The sequence below is a fragment of the Pristiophorus japonicus genome, chromosome 26 (genome assembly GCF_044704955.1).
Source record: "Pristiophorus japonicus isolate sPriJap1 chromosome 26, sPriJap1.hap1, whole genome shotgun sequence".
Classification (NCBI taxonomy): Eukaryota; Metazoa; Chordata; class Chondrichthyes; family Pristiophoridae; genus Pristiophorus; species Pristiophorus japonicus.
The window spans coordinates 11,225,452-11,245,099 of NC_092002.1; the positions used below are offsets into that span (position 1 = coordinate 11,225,452).

General features: G+C 50.2%; 1 protein-coding gene across 7 annotated transcripts in view; it reads right to left on the bottom strand.

Moving 5' to 3' along the window:
* Window positions 1–246: 246 nt before the first annotated feature.
* Window positions 247–19,648, bottom strand: part of LOC139239175 (RAC-beta serine/threonine-protein kinase) — a 97,403-nt gene continuing 78,001 nt past the window's right edge. For all 7 annotated transcript variants that reach the window (XM_070867793.1, XM_070867790.1, XM_070867789.1 and 4 more), the window contains 5 exons: window positions 18,570–18,635; window positions 14,734–14,802; window positions 11,888–12,010; window positions 8,599–8,727; window positions 247–465 (listed from right to left, as the gene is read on the bottom strand). In XM_070867793.1, coding sequence (XP_070723894.1) covers window positions 247–465; window positions 8,599–8,727; window positions 11,888–12,010; window positions 14,734–14,802; window positions 18,570–18,635 — 606 coding nt within the window. The remainder of the gene's footprint in view (window positions 466–8,598; window positions 8,728–11,887; window positions 12,011–14,733; window positions 14,803–18,569; window positions 18,636–19,648) is intronic.

The following is a 19,648-nucleotide window of genomic DNA, read 5'->3' on the forward strand; positions in this document are numbered from 1 at the left end:
GGGGGGGCAGAGCAGACGGGGGGGGGGGAGAAGAGCAGATGGGGGGCAGAGCAGACGTGGGGGCAGAGCAGACGGGGGGCAGAGTGGGGACAGCAGGGGCAGAATGAGCTAACAGCAGCTTATGCCTTCAATAAACGTCATTTGGCAGGGATGGTTTGACTGAGGCCGGGATGAATTGGGACACAAGGGTTCAGGAGTTGGGATTTAAACGACATTCCCCCATGAGCCCAGCGCCTCTGGCGACTCTTACCTCTGTTTGGGATCTTTCTTTAAGAGCCCCGAGAGCAGGGACTTGGCTTCGGGCGACAAGGTGCGGGGGAACCGAATCTCTTCCATGAGGATCAGCTCAAAGAGCTTCTCGTGGTCCTGGTTGTAGAAGGGCAGCCGGCCACACATCATCTCGTACATCACCACTCCCAGGCCCCACCAGTCCACAGCGCGGCCATAGTCATTGTCCTCCAACACCTGGGGTGAGACAAGAGGGGCCGTCAGGGACCTCGTAATGCTGGCTCAGTCTGCACTGCAAGAACTGCACAATTTCACCTGCCTCCATGGCCTAGTGGATTAACAAACACTGGCCGAAGGGGACCAGAGACTGTATTCAACAGCCTGCGTGGTCTCACCAACACTCAACATCGCAGCTATCTCTGTGCACGGTTAGCAGTAAAAAGTCAGACAGACGTGCATTTATATAGCGCCTTTCATGACCATTGGACGTCCCAAAGCACTTTACAGCCAATGAAGTACACTTGCATTGGAGGTTGATTCCGGAGATGAGGGGGTTGATTTAGAAGATTAGTTTGCGTAGGTTGGGCCTACACACATTAGAGTTCAGAAGAATGAGAGATGATCTTACTGAAACTTATAAGATAACGCAGGGGCTGGATAAGGTGGATGCAGAGAGGATATTTCCACTCATAGGGGAAAACTAAAACTAGGGGACATAGGCCCCAAGTTTCCACACGCGGCAAATCAGGCACCCCTCCGAGCTGGGCGCCCGTTTTTCGCGCCGTAAACGGCGCCTGAAAAAAAAACGCGGTATTCTCGAGCGCCTTGCAGCTCGATGTCTGCTTGGCGCGGAGCACAGGGGGCGGAGCCTACCACTCGCGCCGATTTTGTAAGTAGGAGGGGGGCGGGTACAATTTAAATGAGTTTTTTTTTGGTGCCGGCAACCCTGCGCGTGCGCGTTGGAGCGTTCGCGCACGCGCAGTGTGAAGGAAACATTGGCACTCGGCCATTTTAAAAAGTGCGGCAGAAAAAGTGAAAATTTGTTTATTGAACTCTTGCAAAGGCTTGCATTTTAATTTTCTTGATATTTCTGTGTGTGAGGGAGTGCATTCTGTAATTAAAGATAGACTGTGATAAACGGGACACATGCACTTGTTTGAGACTATTCAAATTCTTTGTAGCTGTTCAATTTTTAACATTTTTTAATAAAACCACACTGCCCTTCCATGATCAGCACTGAGGCTTCTTGCAGCTTTCTCCCCCTGCCGTCCGTCGGTCCCGACGGCAAACCGCTGCCTCAAGTTCTGAGGCTTCCTGCAGCTTTCTCCCTCCCTCCCTCCCCTCCCCCTGCCGTCCGTCGGTCCCGATGGCAAACCGCTGCCTGAAAGGCCTGCCTGAAGCACTTTCACACAGCTAGGAACATGGTTTATTTAATCTTTTCTTTGCTTACAAATTTTTATTCAGGTTGGATTTATTTGTATAATATTTGTATAAGTATAACTACGGATTTATTGTAGAATTTAATGACTTCCCTTCCCCCCCTCCCCCACCCACCTCGTTCCCGACGCCTAATTTGTAACCTGCGCCTGATTTTTTAATGTGTAGACAAGGTTTTTTCAAGCCTACAAAAATCTTCACTTGCTCCATTCTAAGTTAGTTTGGAGTACGTTTTCACTGTGGAAACTTTCAAATCAGGCATCAGTGGCCGGACACGCCCCCTTTTGAAAAAAAAAAATTCTGTTCAAAAGTGAAACTGTTCTACCTGACTAGAACTGCAGAAAACTTAAATGTGGAGAATTGCAATTTCTAAGATACTCCGTTCTCCACCAGTTGCTCCTAAAAAACAGGAGCAAATCATGTGGAAACTTAGAATCATAGTCTTAGAATAAGGGGCTGCCCATTTAAAACTGAGATGAGAAAAAATTTCTTCTCTCAGGGTTGCAAATCTGTGGAATTCTCTGCCCCAGAGAGCTGTGGAGGCTGAATATATTTAAGGCGGAGAGACAGACAGATTTTTGAGCGATAAGGGAGTGAAGGGTTATGGGGAGCGGGCAGGGAAGTGGAGTTGAGTCCATGATCAGATCAGCCATGATCGTACTGAATGGCGGAGCAGGCTCGAGGGGCCGAATGGCCTACTCCTGCTCCTATTTCTTATGCTCTTATCTTAAGTACTTTTTGAAGTGTAGTCACTGTTGTAATGTGGAAAATGTGGCAGCCAATTTGTGCTCAGCAAACTCCCACAAACTGCAAAATGACAATGACCAGATAGCCAGAGAGGTTGATTGAGGGATAAAATATTTAAAATTGTATCTCGGGATCTTTTATGTTCAGCTGAGGGGGCAGACGGGGCCTCGGTTAATGCCTCATCCGAAAGACAACACCTCCGACAGTGCAGCACTCCCACAGCACTACACTGGAGAGTCGGCCTAGATTTTTGTGCTCAAGTCCCTGGAGTGGGACTTGAACCCACAACCTTCTGACTCAGAGGCGAGGGTGCTGCCCACTGAGCCACGGCTGACACCTTGCGAGTGATAAAGAATATTTAAAACGCACAACAGAGGAGGCCAGAGACCATTCTCTTTCATGATGTAGTGCTGCTAGATGCTGGACGAACAGAAGGATTGCCTTTAAAAAGCACCTTTCACAACCACCGGATGTGTCAAAGCTCTTTGCAGCCAATTAAGCATTTTTTGAAGTGCAGTCGTTGTTGTAATGTAGGCGATTGTACAGGAGTGCTTGGAAGGAGGGGGAGAAATAAGACCACCCCCCAAAGCCACGAATCTCCTGCTTGGTAAGGGAGGTCAGCACCTTCCGGAGAGAAGATGCTCTGCAGACGGCACGGCCGGCCAGAGAGCCAATCAGCAGCCTCCTGGAGGAAGGGGCCAATCCGAACTGACGAGCTAGGAGGAGGCCAGCTAGCCACACAGGTTTTGGAGGGGGGGGGGGGGGAGTGCAGGGGAAAGGAGAGGGCACTTCCTACTGTCCAGCTCTTAACCACACCCCCGCAATTTCCTAGAGATCCTCAGGGGCAGCAAGGTCAGATAAGAGCATGTGGTTCGGAGAGAAAAATCAACAAGCAAAGAGTCACAGAAATTTACAGCACTGAAGGAGGCCATTTCGCCCATCGTGTCCACGCCGGCTGACAAAGAGCTACCCAGCCTAATCCCACTTTCCCGCTCTCGGTCCGTAGCCCTGCAGGTTACGGCACTCCAAGTGCACATCCAGGTACTTTTTAAATGTGGTGAGGGTTTCTGCCTCTACCACCCTTTCAGGCAGTGAGTTCCCCCCCAGACCCCCACCACCCTCTGGGTGAAGACATTTCCCCTCAAATCCCCTCTAAACCTTCTGCCCATTACTTTAAATCTATGCCTCCTGGTTGTTGACCCCTCTGCTAAGGGAAATAGATCCATCCTATCCACTCTATTTAGGCCCCTCATAATTTTATAAACCTCAATTAGATCCTCCCTCAGCTCCAAAGAAAACAAACCCAACCTATCCAATCTTCCCTCATAACTAAAATTCTCGAGTTAGAGAACAGCAAACCCCTGCGAGGAGAAGAATGAACCGCTTAAAAAGAGGCAGCTCGTGCAGAGCACGGAGAGCAGCAGCAAAGAGTGGCATTCATGAGTTTGGTAAGTGGGTGAGTTTTAAGGGTTATTCTCTTTAAACCATTTGGACGCTGGAGTAAATTGTTAGTGGCAATTGCCAGTAGCTTCTAACTAAGTATCATTTTAATTTAAAGGGGAAAAGTTAAATAGTTGGGAACCTTTCAGGTTTAGGCAGAGAAAAACAAGGTAACTCTCCAGTAGGAGGCAATTAGCATCTAGTTAAAAACAGTTCTGTAAACAACTGACCAGTAGTGAGTCATCTGACCTACATACAGTTTAAAGAGAGGCAGCTCGTGCAGAGCACGGAGTGCAGCAGCAAAGAGTGGCATTCGTGAGATTGGTAAGTGGGTGAGTTTTAAGGGCAAGTGGGGGTTGGCAGGTGCTGTTTTGTCTTGTTTTTCCTACCAGTGTTGACACTAGAGCAGCTGATAAGGAGTGTGAGAGTCGGAGATGGAGGCCCAAAGACCAGCCCAACCAGCTGCAGACAAAGATAGAGGGGTGCGAAATCGAGAGGTGATGTCACAGCCAAGCTGGTAAGTGGTTGCCTGATCGACTCGTAAGTATAACTCTCTTTTAGACTGACTTTTAGATTGGTTTAATTGGCAGCGAACTACTAAGTAGCTGTTTGGTGTTAAAGTAAATTTTAGTAAGTAAATTAATTTAAGGGTTAAGTCATGGGAGGAGAGCTCGGACCCATGTCATGCTCCTCCTGTGCTATGTGGGAAGTCAGGGACACTGGAAGTGTCCCGGACTACTATGTGTGCGGGAAGTGTGTCCAGCTGCAGCTCCTGACAGACTGCATGACGGCACTGGAGCTGCGGATGGACTCACTCTGGAGCATGCGCGATGCTGAGAATGTTGTGGATAGCACATTTAGTGAGTTGGTCACACCGCAGGTAAGGGTTAGGACAGATAGTGAATGGGTGACCAAGAGACAAGGCAAGAGCAGGAAGATAGTGCAGGAGTCCCCTGCGGTCATCTCCCTCCAAAACAGATAGAGCGTCTTGGATACTGTTGGGGGAGATGACTTACCAGGGGAAGGCACCAGCAGCCAGGTTCATGGCACCATGGGTGGCTCTGCTGCACAGAAGGGCGGGAAAAAGAGTGGGCGAGCTATAGTGATAGGGGACTCTATTGTAAGGGGAATAGATAGGAGTTTCTGCGGCCGCAACCGAGACTCTAGGATGGTATGTTGCCTCCCTGGTGCAAGGGTCAAGGATGTCTCGGAGCGGCTGCAGAGCATTCTGGAGAGTGGGTGAACAGCCAGTTGTCATGGTACATGTAGGTACCAACGATATGGGCAAGAAGTGGGAAGAGGTCCTACAAGCTGAATTTAGGGAGCTAGGAATTAAATTAAAAAGTAGGACCTCAAAGGTAGTAATCTCTGGATTGCTACCAGTGCCACGTGCTAATCAGAGTAGAGGGAGCAGGATAGTTAGAATAAATACGTGGCTTGAGGAGTGGTGCAAGAGGGAGGGATTCAAATTCCTGGGACATTGGAACCAGTTCTGGGGGAAGTGGGAACTGAACAAAAGGGATGGTCTGCACTTGGGCAGGACTGGAACTGATGTCCTGAGGGTAACATTTGTTGATGCAGTTCGGGAGTGTTTAAACTAATATGGCAGGGGGATGGGAACCTATGCAGCGAGACAGGGGGAAAGTAATGTGGAGTCAGAAACAGATGTTAGAAAGGTAAAAAGCAATAGTGGAAGGCCGAGTAAACAAAGGCAAGAAACAAAAAGGGTCACACTACATCATAATTCTAAAAGGACAAAGAGTGTTAAAAAAACAAGCTTGAAGGCTTTGTGTCTTAATGCAAGGAGTACCCGTAATAAGGTGGATGAATTAACTGTGCAAATAGATGTTAACATATATGATGTGATTGGGATTACAGAGACGTGGCTCCAGGATGATCAGGATTGGGAACTCAACATCCAAGGGTATTCAACATTCAGGAAAGATAGAATAAAAGGAAAAGGAGGTGGGGTAGCACTGCTGGTTAAAGAGGAGATTAATGCAATAGTTAGGAAGGACATTAGCTTGGATGATGTGGAATCTATATGGGTAGAGCTGCAGAACACCAAAGGGCAAAAAATGTTAGTGGGAGTTATGTACAGACCTCCAAACAGTAGTAATGATGTTGGGGAGGGCATCAAACAGGAAATTAGGGGTGCATGCAATAAAGGTGCAGCAGTTATCATGTGTGACTGTAATATGCATATAGATTGGGCTAACCAAACCTGAAGCAATACGGTGGAGGAGGATTTCCTGGAGTGCATAAGGGATGGTTTTCTAGACCAATATGTCGAGGAACCAACTAGGGGGGAGGCCATCTTAGACTGGGTGCTGTGTAATGAGAGAGGATTAATTAGCAATCTCGTTGTGATAGGCTCCTTGGGGAAGAGTGACCATAATATGGTGAAATTCTACATTAGGATTGAGAATGAAACATTTAATTCAGAGTCCATGGTCCAAAACTTAAAGAAGGGTAACTTTGAAGGTATGAGGCGTGAATTGGCTAGGATTGATTGGCGAATGATACTTAAGGGGTTGACTGTGGATGGGCAATGGCAGACATTTAGAGACCGCATGGATGAACTACAACAATTGTACATTCCTGTCTGGCGTAAAAATAAAAAAGGGAAGGTGGCTCAACCGTGGCTATCAAAGGAAATCAGGGATAGTATTAAAGCCAAGGAAGTGGCATACAAATTGGCCAGAAATAGCAGCGAACCCGGGGACTGGAAGAAATTTAGAACTCAGCAGAAGAGGACAAAGGATTTGATTAGGGCAGGGAAAAGAAAGTACGAGAGGAAGCTTGCAGGGAACATTAAGACGGACTGCAAAAGCTTCGATAGATATGTAAAGAGAAAAAGGTTAGTAAAGACAAACATAGGTCCCCTGCAGTCAGAATCAGGGGAAGTCATAACGGGGAACAAAGAAATGGCAGACCAACTGAACAAGTACTTTGGTTCGGTATTCACTAAGGAGGACACAAACAACCTTCCGGAGAAAAAAAGGGTCAGAGGGTCTAGTAAGGAGGAGGAAAATTGTGTTGGGGAAATTGATGGGACTGAAGGCCGATAAATCCCCAGGGCCTGATGGACTGCATCCCAGAGTACTTAAGGTGGCGGCCTTGGAAATAGCAGATGCATTGACAGTCATTTTCCAACATTCCATTGACTCTGGATCAGTTCCTATCAAGTGGAGGGTAGCCAATGTAACCCCACTTTTTAAAAAAGGAGGGAGGGAGAAAACAGGGAATTATAGACTGTCAGCCTGACATCGGTAGTGGGTAAAATGATGGAATCAATTATTAAGGATGTTATAACAGCACATTTGGAAAGAGAGGACATGATAGGTCCAAGTCAGCATGGATTTGTAAAAGGGAAATCATGCTTGACAAATCTTCTAGAATTTTTTTGAGGATGTTTCCAGTAGAGTGGACAAGGGAGAACCAGTTGATGTGGTATATTTGGACTTTCAGAAGGCTTTCGACAAGGTCCCACACAAGAGATTTATGTGCAAAGTTAAAGCACATGGGATTGGGGGTAGTGTGCTGACATGGATTGAGAACTGGTTGGCAGACAGGAGGCAAAGAGTAGGAGTAAATGGGTACTTTTCAGAATGGCAGGCAGTGACTAGTGGGGTACCGCAAGGTTCTGTGCTGGGGCCCCAGCTGTTTACATTGTACATTAATGATTTAGACGAGGGGATTAAATGTAGTATCTCCAAATTTGCGGATGACACTAAGTTGGGTGGCAGTGAGATGCGAGGAGGATGCTATGAGGCTGCAGAGTGAGTTGGATAGGTTAGGTGAGTGGGCAAATGCATGGCAGATGAAGTTTCATGTGGATAAATGTAAGGTTATCCACTTTGGTGGTAAAAACAGAGACAGACTATTATCTGAATGGTGACAGATTAGGAAAAGGGGAGGTGCAACGAGAACTGGGTGTCATGGTACATCAGTCATTGAAGGTTGGCATGCAGGTACAGCAGGCGGTTAAGAAAGCAAATGGCATGTTGGCCTTCATAGCGAGGGGATTTGAGTACAGGGACAGGGAGGTATTACTACAGTTGTACAGGGCCTTGGTGAGGCCACACCTGGAGTATTGTGTACAATTTTGGTCTCCTAACTTGAGGAAGGATATTCTTGCTATTGAGGGAGTGCAGCGAAGGTTCACAAGAACTGATTCCCGGGATGGCGGGACTGACATATCAAGAAAGACTAGATTAACTGGGCTTGTATTCACTGGAGTTCAGAAGAATGAGAGGGGATCTCATAGAAACGTTTAAAATTCTGACGGGTTTAGACAGGTTAGATGCAGGAAGAATGTTCCCAATGTTGGGGAAGTCCAGAACCAGGGGTCACAGTCTAAGGATAAGGGGTAAGCCATTTAGGACCGAGATGAGGAGAAACTTCTTCACCCAGAGAGTGGTGAACCTGTGGAATTCTCTACCACAGAAAGTTGTTGAGGCCAATTCACTAAATATATTCAAAAAGGAGTTAGATGTAGTCCTTACTACTCGGGGGATCAATGGGCATGGCGAGAAAGCAGGAATGGGGTACTGAAGTTGCATGTTCAGCCATGAACTCATTGAATGGCGGTGCAGGCTCGAAGGGCCAAATGGCCTACTCCTGCACCTATTTTCTATATTCCTATGTGAGCTTTTTTAAAAATTTAATTCCAATTTTGTGGCTGGCTCGGTTACACATTGCGCAAGATTTAGCGGTAAAGCGCGAGGTTGGAAATACGCTCACCTCAGGTGCCAAATACTCCGGGGTTCCGCAGAAGGTCTTCATGGTGGCTCCGTCTGTGATCCCCTCTTTACAGAGGCCGAAGTCCGTGATCTTGATATGTCCGTCTTTATCCAACATGAGGTTTTCCAGCTGAAACATAAAAACAAAGGGGTGCCCCAGATCTCAACGCTGCTGCTAATATCGTCAGCACTCCACCAATGGTGGCCACGCCTTCAGCTGCCTAGGCCCCAAGCTCTGGAATTCCCTCCATAAACCCCTCCACCTCACTCTCTGCTCCTTTAAGGCCTGCCTCTGACCAAACGTTTTGGTCACAGCTCCTTATCTCTCCTCTTGCTCCGTGCCTGACTTTCTTCCTTCAGCCCGTGAAGGGCTTCAAGGCCTTTTCCTAAGTTAAAGATCCCATATAAACGCAAGCAGCCACTGCAGTTTCTTTAGAAGACTGGCATTTCTATAGCGCCTTTCACGACCACCGGACGTCCCAAAGCGTTTTACAGCCAATGAAGTACTTTTGGAGTGTAGTCACTGTTGTAATGTTGGAAACGCAGCAGCCAACTTGCGCACAGCAAGCTCCCACAAATAGCAATGTGATGACGACCAGATCATCTGTTTTTTTTTTTTAAAGTGATGCTGATTGAGGGATAAATATTGACCAGGACACCGGGGAGAACTCCCCTGCTCTTCTTCAAAATAGTGCCATGTCCACCTGGAGGGAGAGAGAAAACGGGTAATTACAGACTGGTTAGCCTGACATCAGTAGTGGGGAAAATGTTGGAATCAATCATTAAGGATGAAATAGCAGCGCATTTGGAAAGCAGTGACAGGATGGGTCCAAGTCAGCATGGATTTATGAAAGGGAAATCATGCTTGACAAATCTTCTAGAATTTTTTGAGGATGTAACTGGTAGAGTGGACAAGGGAGAACCAGTGGATGTAGTGCATTTGGACTTTCAAAAGGCTTTTGACAAGGTCCCACACAAGAGATTGGTGTGCAAAATTAAAGCACATGGCATTGGGGGTAATGTACTGACATGGATAGAGAACTGGTTGGCCGACAGGAATCATAGAGTCGGGGTAAACGGGTCCTTTTCAGAATGGCAGACAGTGACTAGTGGGGTGCTGCAGGGCTCAGTGTTGGGACCCCAGCTATTTACAATATACATTAATGATTTCGATGATTGAATGTAACATCCCCAAGTTTGCAGATGACACTAAGCTAGGTGGCGGTGTGAGTTGTGAGGAGGACGCTAAGAGGCTGCAGGGTGACTTGGACAGGTTAGGTGAGTGGGCAAACACATGGCAGATGCAGTATAATGTGGATAAATGTGAGGTTATCCATTTTGGTGGCAAAAACACGAAGGCAGATTAGGAAAAGGGGAAGTGCAACGAGACCTGGGTGTCATGGTAAATCAGTCATTGAAAATTGGCATGCAGGTACAGCAGGCGGTGAAGGCGGCAAATGGTATGTTGGCCTTCATAGCTAGCGGATTTGAGTATAGGAGCAGGGAGATCTTACTGCAGTTGTACAGGGCCTTGGTGAGGCCTCACCTGGAATATTGTGTTCAGTTTTGGTCTCCTAATCTGAGGAAGGACGTTCTTGCTTTTGAGGGAGTGCAGCGAAGGTTCACCAGACTGATTCCCAGGATGGCAGGACTGACATATGAGAGACTGGATCAACTGGGCCTTTATTCACTGGAGTTTAGAAGGATGAGAGGAGATCTCATAGAAACATAAAATTCTGACGGGACGGGACAGGTTAGATGCGGAAAGAATTTTCCCGATGTTGGGGAAGTCCAGAACCAGGGGACATAGTCTAAGGATATGTGGTAAGCCATTCAGGACTGAGATGAGGAGAAACTTCTTGACTCAGACCTGTGGAATTCTCTACCGCAGAGAGTTGTTGATGCCAGTTCATTGGATATATTCAAGAGTTCGATATGGCCCTTACGGCTAAAGGGATCAAGGGGTATGGAGAGAAAGCAGGAAGGGGGTACTGAGGTGAATGATCAGCCATGATCTTATTAAATGGTGGTGCAAGCATTAAGGGCCGAATGGCCTACTCCTGCACCTATTTTCTATGTTTCTAAGATGGGGCCTCGGTTTAACACCTCATTGAAAAGACAGTGCAGCACACTCCCTCAACAGTCATCATCATCATCATCATAGGCGGTCCCTCGTGTCGAGGATGACTTGCTTCCATGCCAAAAAAGATGAGCTCACAGGTGTTTCAATGAAGGACCTAATATTCTGGATCCCGAACTACATCCTGAAGGGTGGAAGATGCCTGTGGGTGGATTTTTTTTAACGTGGGGTGGCCGTTGCACACCAGTCACCACACGGGGCTTGACAGAGCGAGGTCATGGTCCAGTGGCAAGGATTAACCAGGACGACTGGAGACCAGCTCTGCTGCACAGGCCTAGTGCGGGCACATATCGCACAGTGTGGGCTGGGCCCGTGCTGCCCCTGGGCCCTCGCCTCTCCTGGGCCCCGATCACGTCATTCCGCGATCTCTGGCCGCTCCTGCGGCCCGACCTCGCTGCTCCTGCTGTACCTGCCCGCGCTCCAATCAGCGACCTGGACCTTGATGACGTTCAATCCAGTCGGGCTCTTCACAGTGGTCCCTCTCCAGCACGTGCTGTAGCTTGAAGTGGTGCACTCCACGCCGCTCCTTTGAAGGCCCCGACCTGCTGATGGTCCCCACAGGTCGGGGCCGTCGCTCCTCAGCACTGCACTGGGAGCGTCAGCATCGATATTTGTGCTCAAGTCTCTGAAGTCGGACTTGAACCAACAACCTTCTGACTGAGGGGCGAGAGTGCTACCCACTGAACCACAGCTGACACTTTACATAAGAACATAAGAAATAGGAGCAGCAGTAGGCCATTCGGGCCATCGAGCCAGCGCCGCCATTTAGTAAGATCACGGCTGATCTTCGACCTCAACTCCACTTTCCCGCCCGATCGCCATATCCCTCGATTCCTCTGGACTCCAAAAATCTATCGATCTCGGCCTTGAACTCAACGACTGAGCCTCCACAGCCCTCTGGGGTGGAGAATTCCAAAGATTCATCACCCTCTGAGTGAAGAAATTTCTCCTCATCTCGGTCCTAAATGGCCAACCCCTTATTCTGAGACTGTTGACCCCTGGTTCTAGACTCTCCAGCCCGGGGGAAACATCCTCTCAGCATCTTACGATTGCAAAAACAACCTCCGGTCTTCCCCACTCCGCCCCCTCCCAACTATTTGCACAGAATTGGCTGCTGGTGAATCAGAACCAGCCGCGGCCGAACACCAACCTTCAAATCTCTGTAGACGACGTTCTTGTCGTGGAGGTAATCCAGAGCGGACACGATCTCAGCCCCGTAGAAGCGAGCGCGATCCTCGGTGAAAACCCGCTCTCTCGAGAGGTGGAAGAAAAGCTGAGGAAGAAGCAAGAGCGAGTAAGCTTTGAATGCAAACAGGGACAGGAGGAGGCCATTCAGCCCCTCGAGTCCGTCCTGCCATTCAATTAGATCCTGGCTGATCTGAATCCTAACTCCATCTACACCCTGGCCTAGTAAAAATCTTATCAATCTCAGTTCTGAACTTTGCAATTGACTCGCCCCCCCCGCCACCTCCCCCCCCCAGCCTCAACAGTTTTTTGTGGGAAGGGGGCTCCAGATTCCCACTGCCCTTTCTGCAAAGAAGTGCTTCTTAACATCACCCCAAATGGCCGAGCTCTAATTTTAAGGTTATTCCCTGCTGTTCTTCCATAACCCGCCTCTGGAGGCAGCAGAGCAGGAGGCAGGGACAACAGTGGGGGGGGCTGGAAGGGAGGGACTTCCGTATATCATGATTGGGATCTCGGTTTAGTGCTCTTGGGCAAACCCATCATCGCTGAATTGGGGGTTTAGTCTCCCTCTCCTCCTCTCCCCACGCAGGAGCACAGCAACTGAAGGCAGTTCACCCGTTCCCCTCCGAGTCACACACCACCCTGACTGGGAAACATATCGGCCGTTCCTTCATCGTCGCTGGGTCAAAATCCCGGAACTCCCTCCCTAACAGCACTGTGGGAGCACCTTCACCACACGGACTGCAGCGGTTCAAGGCGGCGGCTCACCACCACCTTCTCCAGGGGCAATTAGGGATGGGCAATAAATGCTGGACTTGACTGTGACACCCTTATCCAGTGAATAAAAAAAAAATTAAGAGTTTGGAAAAACAACAGAGCAAGAAGGGTCACTGATCAGTTTAAACCCCCCCCCACATCCTCACAAGGAGACCCCAGCTTTGAGCCCCAGTCAGTGCCAAGTTATCTGATCTCTGCTTTCTGTGGAAGGGCGGGGTGGAATCATGCCACAGAACTAAATTTAAACGGACATTTACGGAGGCTAAAGGTTCAATCGCCCTCTGTGATGAGCGCGCTGGTCACAGTTGGCATGACAACGGAATGCCCCTGCCAGGCTCTTCAGCCTGTGCCTTCAGAGTCAACCACACAGTGAGCGGGGCTGGAGTCATGAGCAGGCCAGACTGGGTAAGATCATAAGAACATAAGAAATAGCAGGAGTAGGCCATACGGCCCCTCGAGCCATTCAATATCATGGCTGATCTGATCATGGACTCAGCTCCACTTCTCCGCCCGCTTCCCATAACCCCTTGTTGCTCAAGAAGCTGTCTATCTCTGTCTTAAATATATTCAATGTCCCGGCTTCCACAGCTCTCTGAGGCAGCGAATTCCACAGATTTACAACCCTGAGGGAAGAAATTCCTCCTCATCTGTTTTAAATGGGCAGCCCCTTATTCTAAGATCATGCCCTCTCGTTCTTGTCTCCCCCCATCAGTGGAAACATCCTCTCTGCATCCACCTTGTCAAGTGCCCTCATAATCTTTTTCATTTCAATAAGATCACCTCTCATTCTTCTGAATTCCAATGAGTAGAGGCCCAACCTACTCAATCTTTCCTCATAAGTCAACCCCCTCATCCCCGGAATCAACCGAGTGAACCTTCTCTGAACTGCCTCCAATGCAAGTAGATCCATTCGTAAATATGGAAACCAAAACTGCACGCAGTATTCCAGGTGTGGCCTCACCAATATCCTGTATGGCTGTAGCAAGACCTCCCTGCTTTTATACTCCATTCCCTTTGCAATAAAGGCCAAGACACCATTGGCCTTCCTGATCACTTGCTGTACCTGCATACTATCCTTTTGGTTTCTATCCTAAGGTTTCACTAACAATCCAGAAGATTATATTCCGGTGCCAGCCCACGTAATACCGGGTTTATTCCACACAGTTTCGCAACTTGACACCGTGGGATGTGAACCCACAACCCTTGGACTGCTAGTCCGGGGTCACAACTGCCACCCTGTCGAACACAGTTGGGAGCAGCGGGGGTCGGGGGGGGGGATTCTACAATAGGCCTCAGCGCCTTGAGCGCGAACCGAGCCATGCTTCCTGTCCCCGATCACCGTCCAGGGAATGTGGACGGCAATGAGGCTGGGGCTGGACTCCCTGGTAGAATAGCTGTCTACCCCATATTCTGTCTGGACTCCCTGGTTGAAACGCAGGCTAGTCCCCACACACAGTGTGGGGAAAGAAAGATTTGCATTCATACAGCGCCTTTCACAACCACCAGGCATCTCAAAGCACTTTACAGCCAATGAAGTACTTTTGGAGTGTAGTCACTGTTGTAATCATGGGACGCGCGATAGCCAAATTGCGCACAGCAAGCTCCCACAAACAGTAAAGCGATAATGATCTGGTCATCTGTTTTTGTTATGTTGATTGAGGGATAAATATTGGCCCCAGGACACCAAGGCGCACTCTTCGTCAAAATAGTGCCGTGGGATACTTTTGGGTCCACCCAAGAGGGCAGACGGGGCCTCTGTTTTATGTCTCATCCGAAAGACGGCTCCCTCTGACAGTGCAGCACTCCCTCAGCACTGCACTGGGAGTGTCAGCCTGGATTTATGAGCTCGGGTCCCGGGAGCGGGATTCGAACCCACAACCTTGGAGAGCAAAACCTTGAAGGGAACATGAAGAACAGACAAGACATCAGCGGCTGCCGCCCATGCTGGAGCAATACAGTGGCTTCAGCCAAGGACAGGGGCCGACACCGGCCAAACAAAGGGGGGGGGGGGGGGGGGGAAAGCCAAGCACCTACCTCTCCACCATTTGCGTACTCCATGACAAAACATAACCGATCACTGGTCTGGAAAGCATACTTCAGCGTCTGCGGGAGGGAAGAGGAACCGTTGCAGAGTTTTACTGAGAACACGCCCAGGAACCAGCATCGCCAATAACACAGCTCAAACACCGCGCTCGTCACAGCGAGCGAGACCAAGACAAACAGAGAATACCGACCCCCTGGATGGGGCAATCAAGGCTAAAGTAGAAGATAGGAGAAAAACAGGATTGCTGGATTTACACCATGATAACCACACACTGCAGCAGTTGATGCTGGATATGTGAACTTTCAAAAGGCATTTAATGAAGTACCACGTAATAGACTTGTTCGCAAAGTTGAAGCCCGTGGGATTAAAAGGGCAGTGACTGCGTGGATACCAGATTGGCTGAGAGAGCGTCGCAGTGAACGGTTGTTTTTCCAGACAGGAGGGAACTATATATACTCCGCACCTGGAGTAGTGTGCGCAGTTTTGGTCTCCTTACCCAAGAAAGGATATACTTGCCAAAGAGGGAGTGCAGCGAAGGTTCACCAGACTGATTCCTGGGATGGCAGGACTGTCGTTTGAGGAGAGATTGGGTCAACTGGGCCTGTATTCACTAGAGTTTAGAAGAATGAGAGGGGATCTCATTGAAACGTAGAAGATTCTGACTGGGTTGGATAGACTGGATGCGGGGAGGATGTTGCCCCCGGGCTGGGAAGTCTAGAACAAGGGGTCACAGACTCAGGGTACGGGCTAGGAAATTTAGGACCGAGATGAGGAGAAATGTTTTCACTCAGAGGGTGGTGAACCTGTGGAATTCTCTACCACAGAAGGCTCTGGAAGCCAAGTCACTGAATATATTTAAGAGGGAGATCGATAGATTTCTCGAAACAAAAGGCATCAAAAGGTATGGGGAAAAAGCGGGAATATGGTGTGGAGCTAGAGGATCAGCCACGATCATATTGAATGGCAGGGTGCAGGCTCGAAGGGCCGAATGCTGCTCCTATTTCCTATGTTTCTATGTGGTGTCCCCCAGGGGTGGGTATTCAGACCACTGATCGTTCTGATATACGAGCGACCTGGACTTGTGTTTAGTCGGATATATAATTTCAGCGTTTGCAAACAGCGCAGCAAGGATACTACCCACTGAGCCACAACTGACACTTTTTACAGGAATAGAATACAACAGCACATGCGAACGTTAAAACTAGACAGAACCTTGATCAGACCTCACTTGAGAGTAGGGTGTAAAGCTCTGGTCGAGAAAAAGGCAACTGAAACACGGAGACAAGGGCAGGAAAGATTTACATTATTAGCAGAATTGAGGGGATGCATCTTTCAGGATAGACTGAGCCGGCAAAGTGAACTGATAGGGGTCTTTAAAATTATGAAGCGGTTTGATAGGGTATATGTGGAGAAACAGTTTCCAATTGTGGTTGTGTCCAGAGAAAGGAGGCAAAAATAAGATGGCTACTAACCTACCAAATGGAGAATTTAGGAAGAATAGCTTTACACAGAGAATGTGGAACTCGCTGTCACGTGGGGTGGTTGACATGAATAGCATTCATGCATTTCAGAGCAAGCTTGATGCATACATGAGGGAGAAGAGGAGAGAGGGTTACGAATGAGAAGAGGACATTAGAGTGGAAGCAGGGTCTCGAGTATGAACACCGGCACTGAATGGCCTGTTCCTGTGTTGTCGATTAGAACCTAATAGGAGCAGGAGTCGGCCATTCGGTCCCTCGAGCCTGCTCCGCCATTCAATAAGATCATGGCTGATCTGATCAGGGACTCAGCTCCAATTCCCCGCCCACTCCCCATAACCCTTGACTCCCTTATCGCTCAAAAATCTGTCCATCTCCACCTTAAATATATTTAATGACCCAGCCACCACAGCTCTCTGGGGCAGAGAATTCCACAGATTCACGACCCTCTGAAAGAAGAAATTCCTCCTCATTTCCATTTTAAATGGGCGGCCCCTTATTCTGAAACGATGCCCCCTAGTTCTAGATTCCCCCACGAGGGGAAACATCCTCTCTCTGCATCCACCCCGTCAAGCCCCCTCAGAATCTTATATGTTTCAATAAGATCACCCCTCACTCTTCTAAACTCCAATGAGTAGCGGCCCAACCTACTTAAGCTTTGACAACCCCTTCGTCTCGGGAATCAACTGAGTGAACCTTCTCTGAACTGCCTCCAATGCAAGTATATCCTTCCTGAAATAAAGAGACCGAAACTGTACGCAGTACTCCAGGTGGGGCCTCACCAATACCCTGTACGGTCGTAGCAGGACTTCTCTGCTTTTATACTCCATCCTCCTTGCAATAAACGATTGTAGGTAATGTTAAGTATCAGTCACACAGCTCCCACCTGCCTCCCCAGCACTGAATATGATTGAGCCGCACACGGCCCGGTTGTGGGAGTAATTCCTGCGTAAGCAGCGAGGCCGAGGCAGTGCTCGCCTCACATTACATGTAACTCAATGCCGTGCCTGGGAGAGCTGCAAGATCCTGTGACGCAATTTCAACACGCTGAGGAGCTTCACACATGGTACGGCAATCTGGAAAGCAGTGCGGCGTCAGGGGTTCTCAGTATATCCCAGGAAATGTGCTGCATGGAACAGGCTGTGGCAGCAAAGGGGGGAAAAAAACGACAGCTGCACGGCTGGGACAAGCCTCCTCTCCTGAAAGCGCCGGCTCTTGCTGTGGCACACAACTCCACGGCTAAGAGGAGAGAAACTAAAAGAATCTGCATTTCAAGACCACCGGCCGTCTCAAAGCGCTTTACAGCCAATGAAGTACCTTTGGAGTGCACTCACTGTTGTAATGTAGGAAACACGGCAACCAATTTGCGCACAGCAAGCTCCCACAAACAGTAATCTGATAATGGCCCAGATCATCTGCTTCAGCGATGTTGGTTGAGGGATAAATATTGGCCCCAGGACACCGGGGAGAACTCCCCTGCTCTTCTTCAAAATAGTGCCGCGGGATCTTTTACATCCGCCCGAGGGGCAGACGGGGCCTCAGTTTAACATCTCATCCAAAAGACGTCACCTCTGACAGTGCGGCGCTCCCTCAGTACGGCCCCTCCGACAGTGCGGCGCTCCCTCAGTACTGCCCCTCCGACAGTGCGCCGCTCCCTCAAGTACGGCCCCTCCGACAGTGCGGCGCTCCCTCAGCGCTGCCCCTCCGACAGTGCGGCGCTCCCTCAGTACTGCCCCTCCGACAGTGCGGCGCTCCCTCAGTACTGCCCCTCCGACAGTGCGGCGCTCCCTCAGCGCTGCACTGGAGTGTCGGCCTAGATTTATGCGCTTCAGTCTCTGGAGTGGGACTCGAATCCCACAACCTTCTCACTCAGAGGCGAGGATGTTACCCACTGAGCCACGGCTGACACGACTCCACTACCTTCCCAAGCCGCTGTTATTCCCGGCAGCTTAGACTGCGGGCGACACAGGATTCTCGACTGATCAGAAACACTGGCCAACTTGTGGCCTCTTCCTTCCAGTGTCTGATTGAGCTCAGGCTGGCGGGGGGCTGGCGGGGAGACCCGCTTGGAGCAGAGCAACAACACACTACAACCAAGTCTCTGAGCGAGATGGCACTCCCTTTACCAGTAGCGACTAAACAAACATCTACTTACTGAATCAGCCAGCACAAAGTCGGGAAAACTAAAATATCCCATCACAAGGGAGCTGCTTTTACTGTAAATACCGCTGCCTTGTGCCAAATATATATTTTCATGTAAACAGTAAGCCACACAACACAGGACAGACCTGTACCCAGGAGAACATGGACTGAGCCAAGCCGATGCCAGACTGCGTCGCAGTACTTACTGTTAAAAATGGATGTCGTGTGTTCTGTAAGACTCTGCTCTCTGTAACAGTGTGGGCAACTTCATCCTGCAACCAGAAACAAGTATTAATGTTTAGGTACAGTTCTGATTTTCTCCAGAAAGCATCAATACTTATTGTGGCATGAATTCCACGGACACAGGCTCTCCCCGGGGGGAGCGGGTCCCATGGACACAGGCTCTCCCCGGGGGGAGCGGGTCCCACGGACACAGGCTCTCCCTGGGGGGAGCGGGTTCCACGGACACAGGCTCTCCCCGGGGGGAGCGGGTCCCACGGACACAGGCTCTCCCCGGGGGGAGCAGGTCCCACGGACACAGGCTCTCCCCGGGGGGAGCGGGTCCCACGGACACAGGCTCTCCCCGGGGGGAGCGGGTCCCACGGACACAGGCTCTCCCCGGGGGGAGCGGGTCCCACGGACACAGGCTCGCCCCGGGGGGAAAAGGGCCCCACAGACATAGACTCTCCCCGGGGGGAAAAGGGCCCCTTGGACACAGACTCTCCCCGGGGGGAAAGGGCCCCACGGACACAGACTCTCCCCGGGGGGAGCGGGTCCCACGGACACAGACTCTCCCCGGGGGGAAAGGGTCCCACGGACACGGACTCTCCCCGGGGGGGAAAGGGCCCCACGGACACGGACTCTCCCCGGGGGGAAAGGGCCCCACGGACACAGACTCTCCCCGGGGGGGGGAAAGGGTCCCACGGACACAGACTCTCCCCGGGGGGGAAAGGGTCCCACGGACACAGACTCTCCCCAGAGGGAGCGGGTCCCATGGACACAGACTCTCCCCGGGGGGAAAAGGGTCCCACGGACACAGACTCTCCCCGGGGGGGAAAGGGTCCCACGGACACAGACTCTCCCCGGGGGGAGCGGGTCCCACGGACACAGACTCTCCCCGGGGGGAAAAGGGCCCCACGGACACAGACTTTCCCCGGGGGGGAAAGGGCCCCACGAACACAGACTCTCCCCGGGGGGGAAAGGGCCCCACGGACACAGACTCTCCCCGGGGGGGGGAAAGGGTCCCACGGACACAGACTCTCCCCAGGGGGAAAGGGTCCCACGG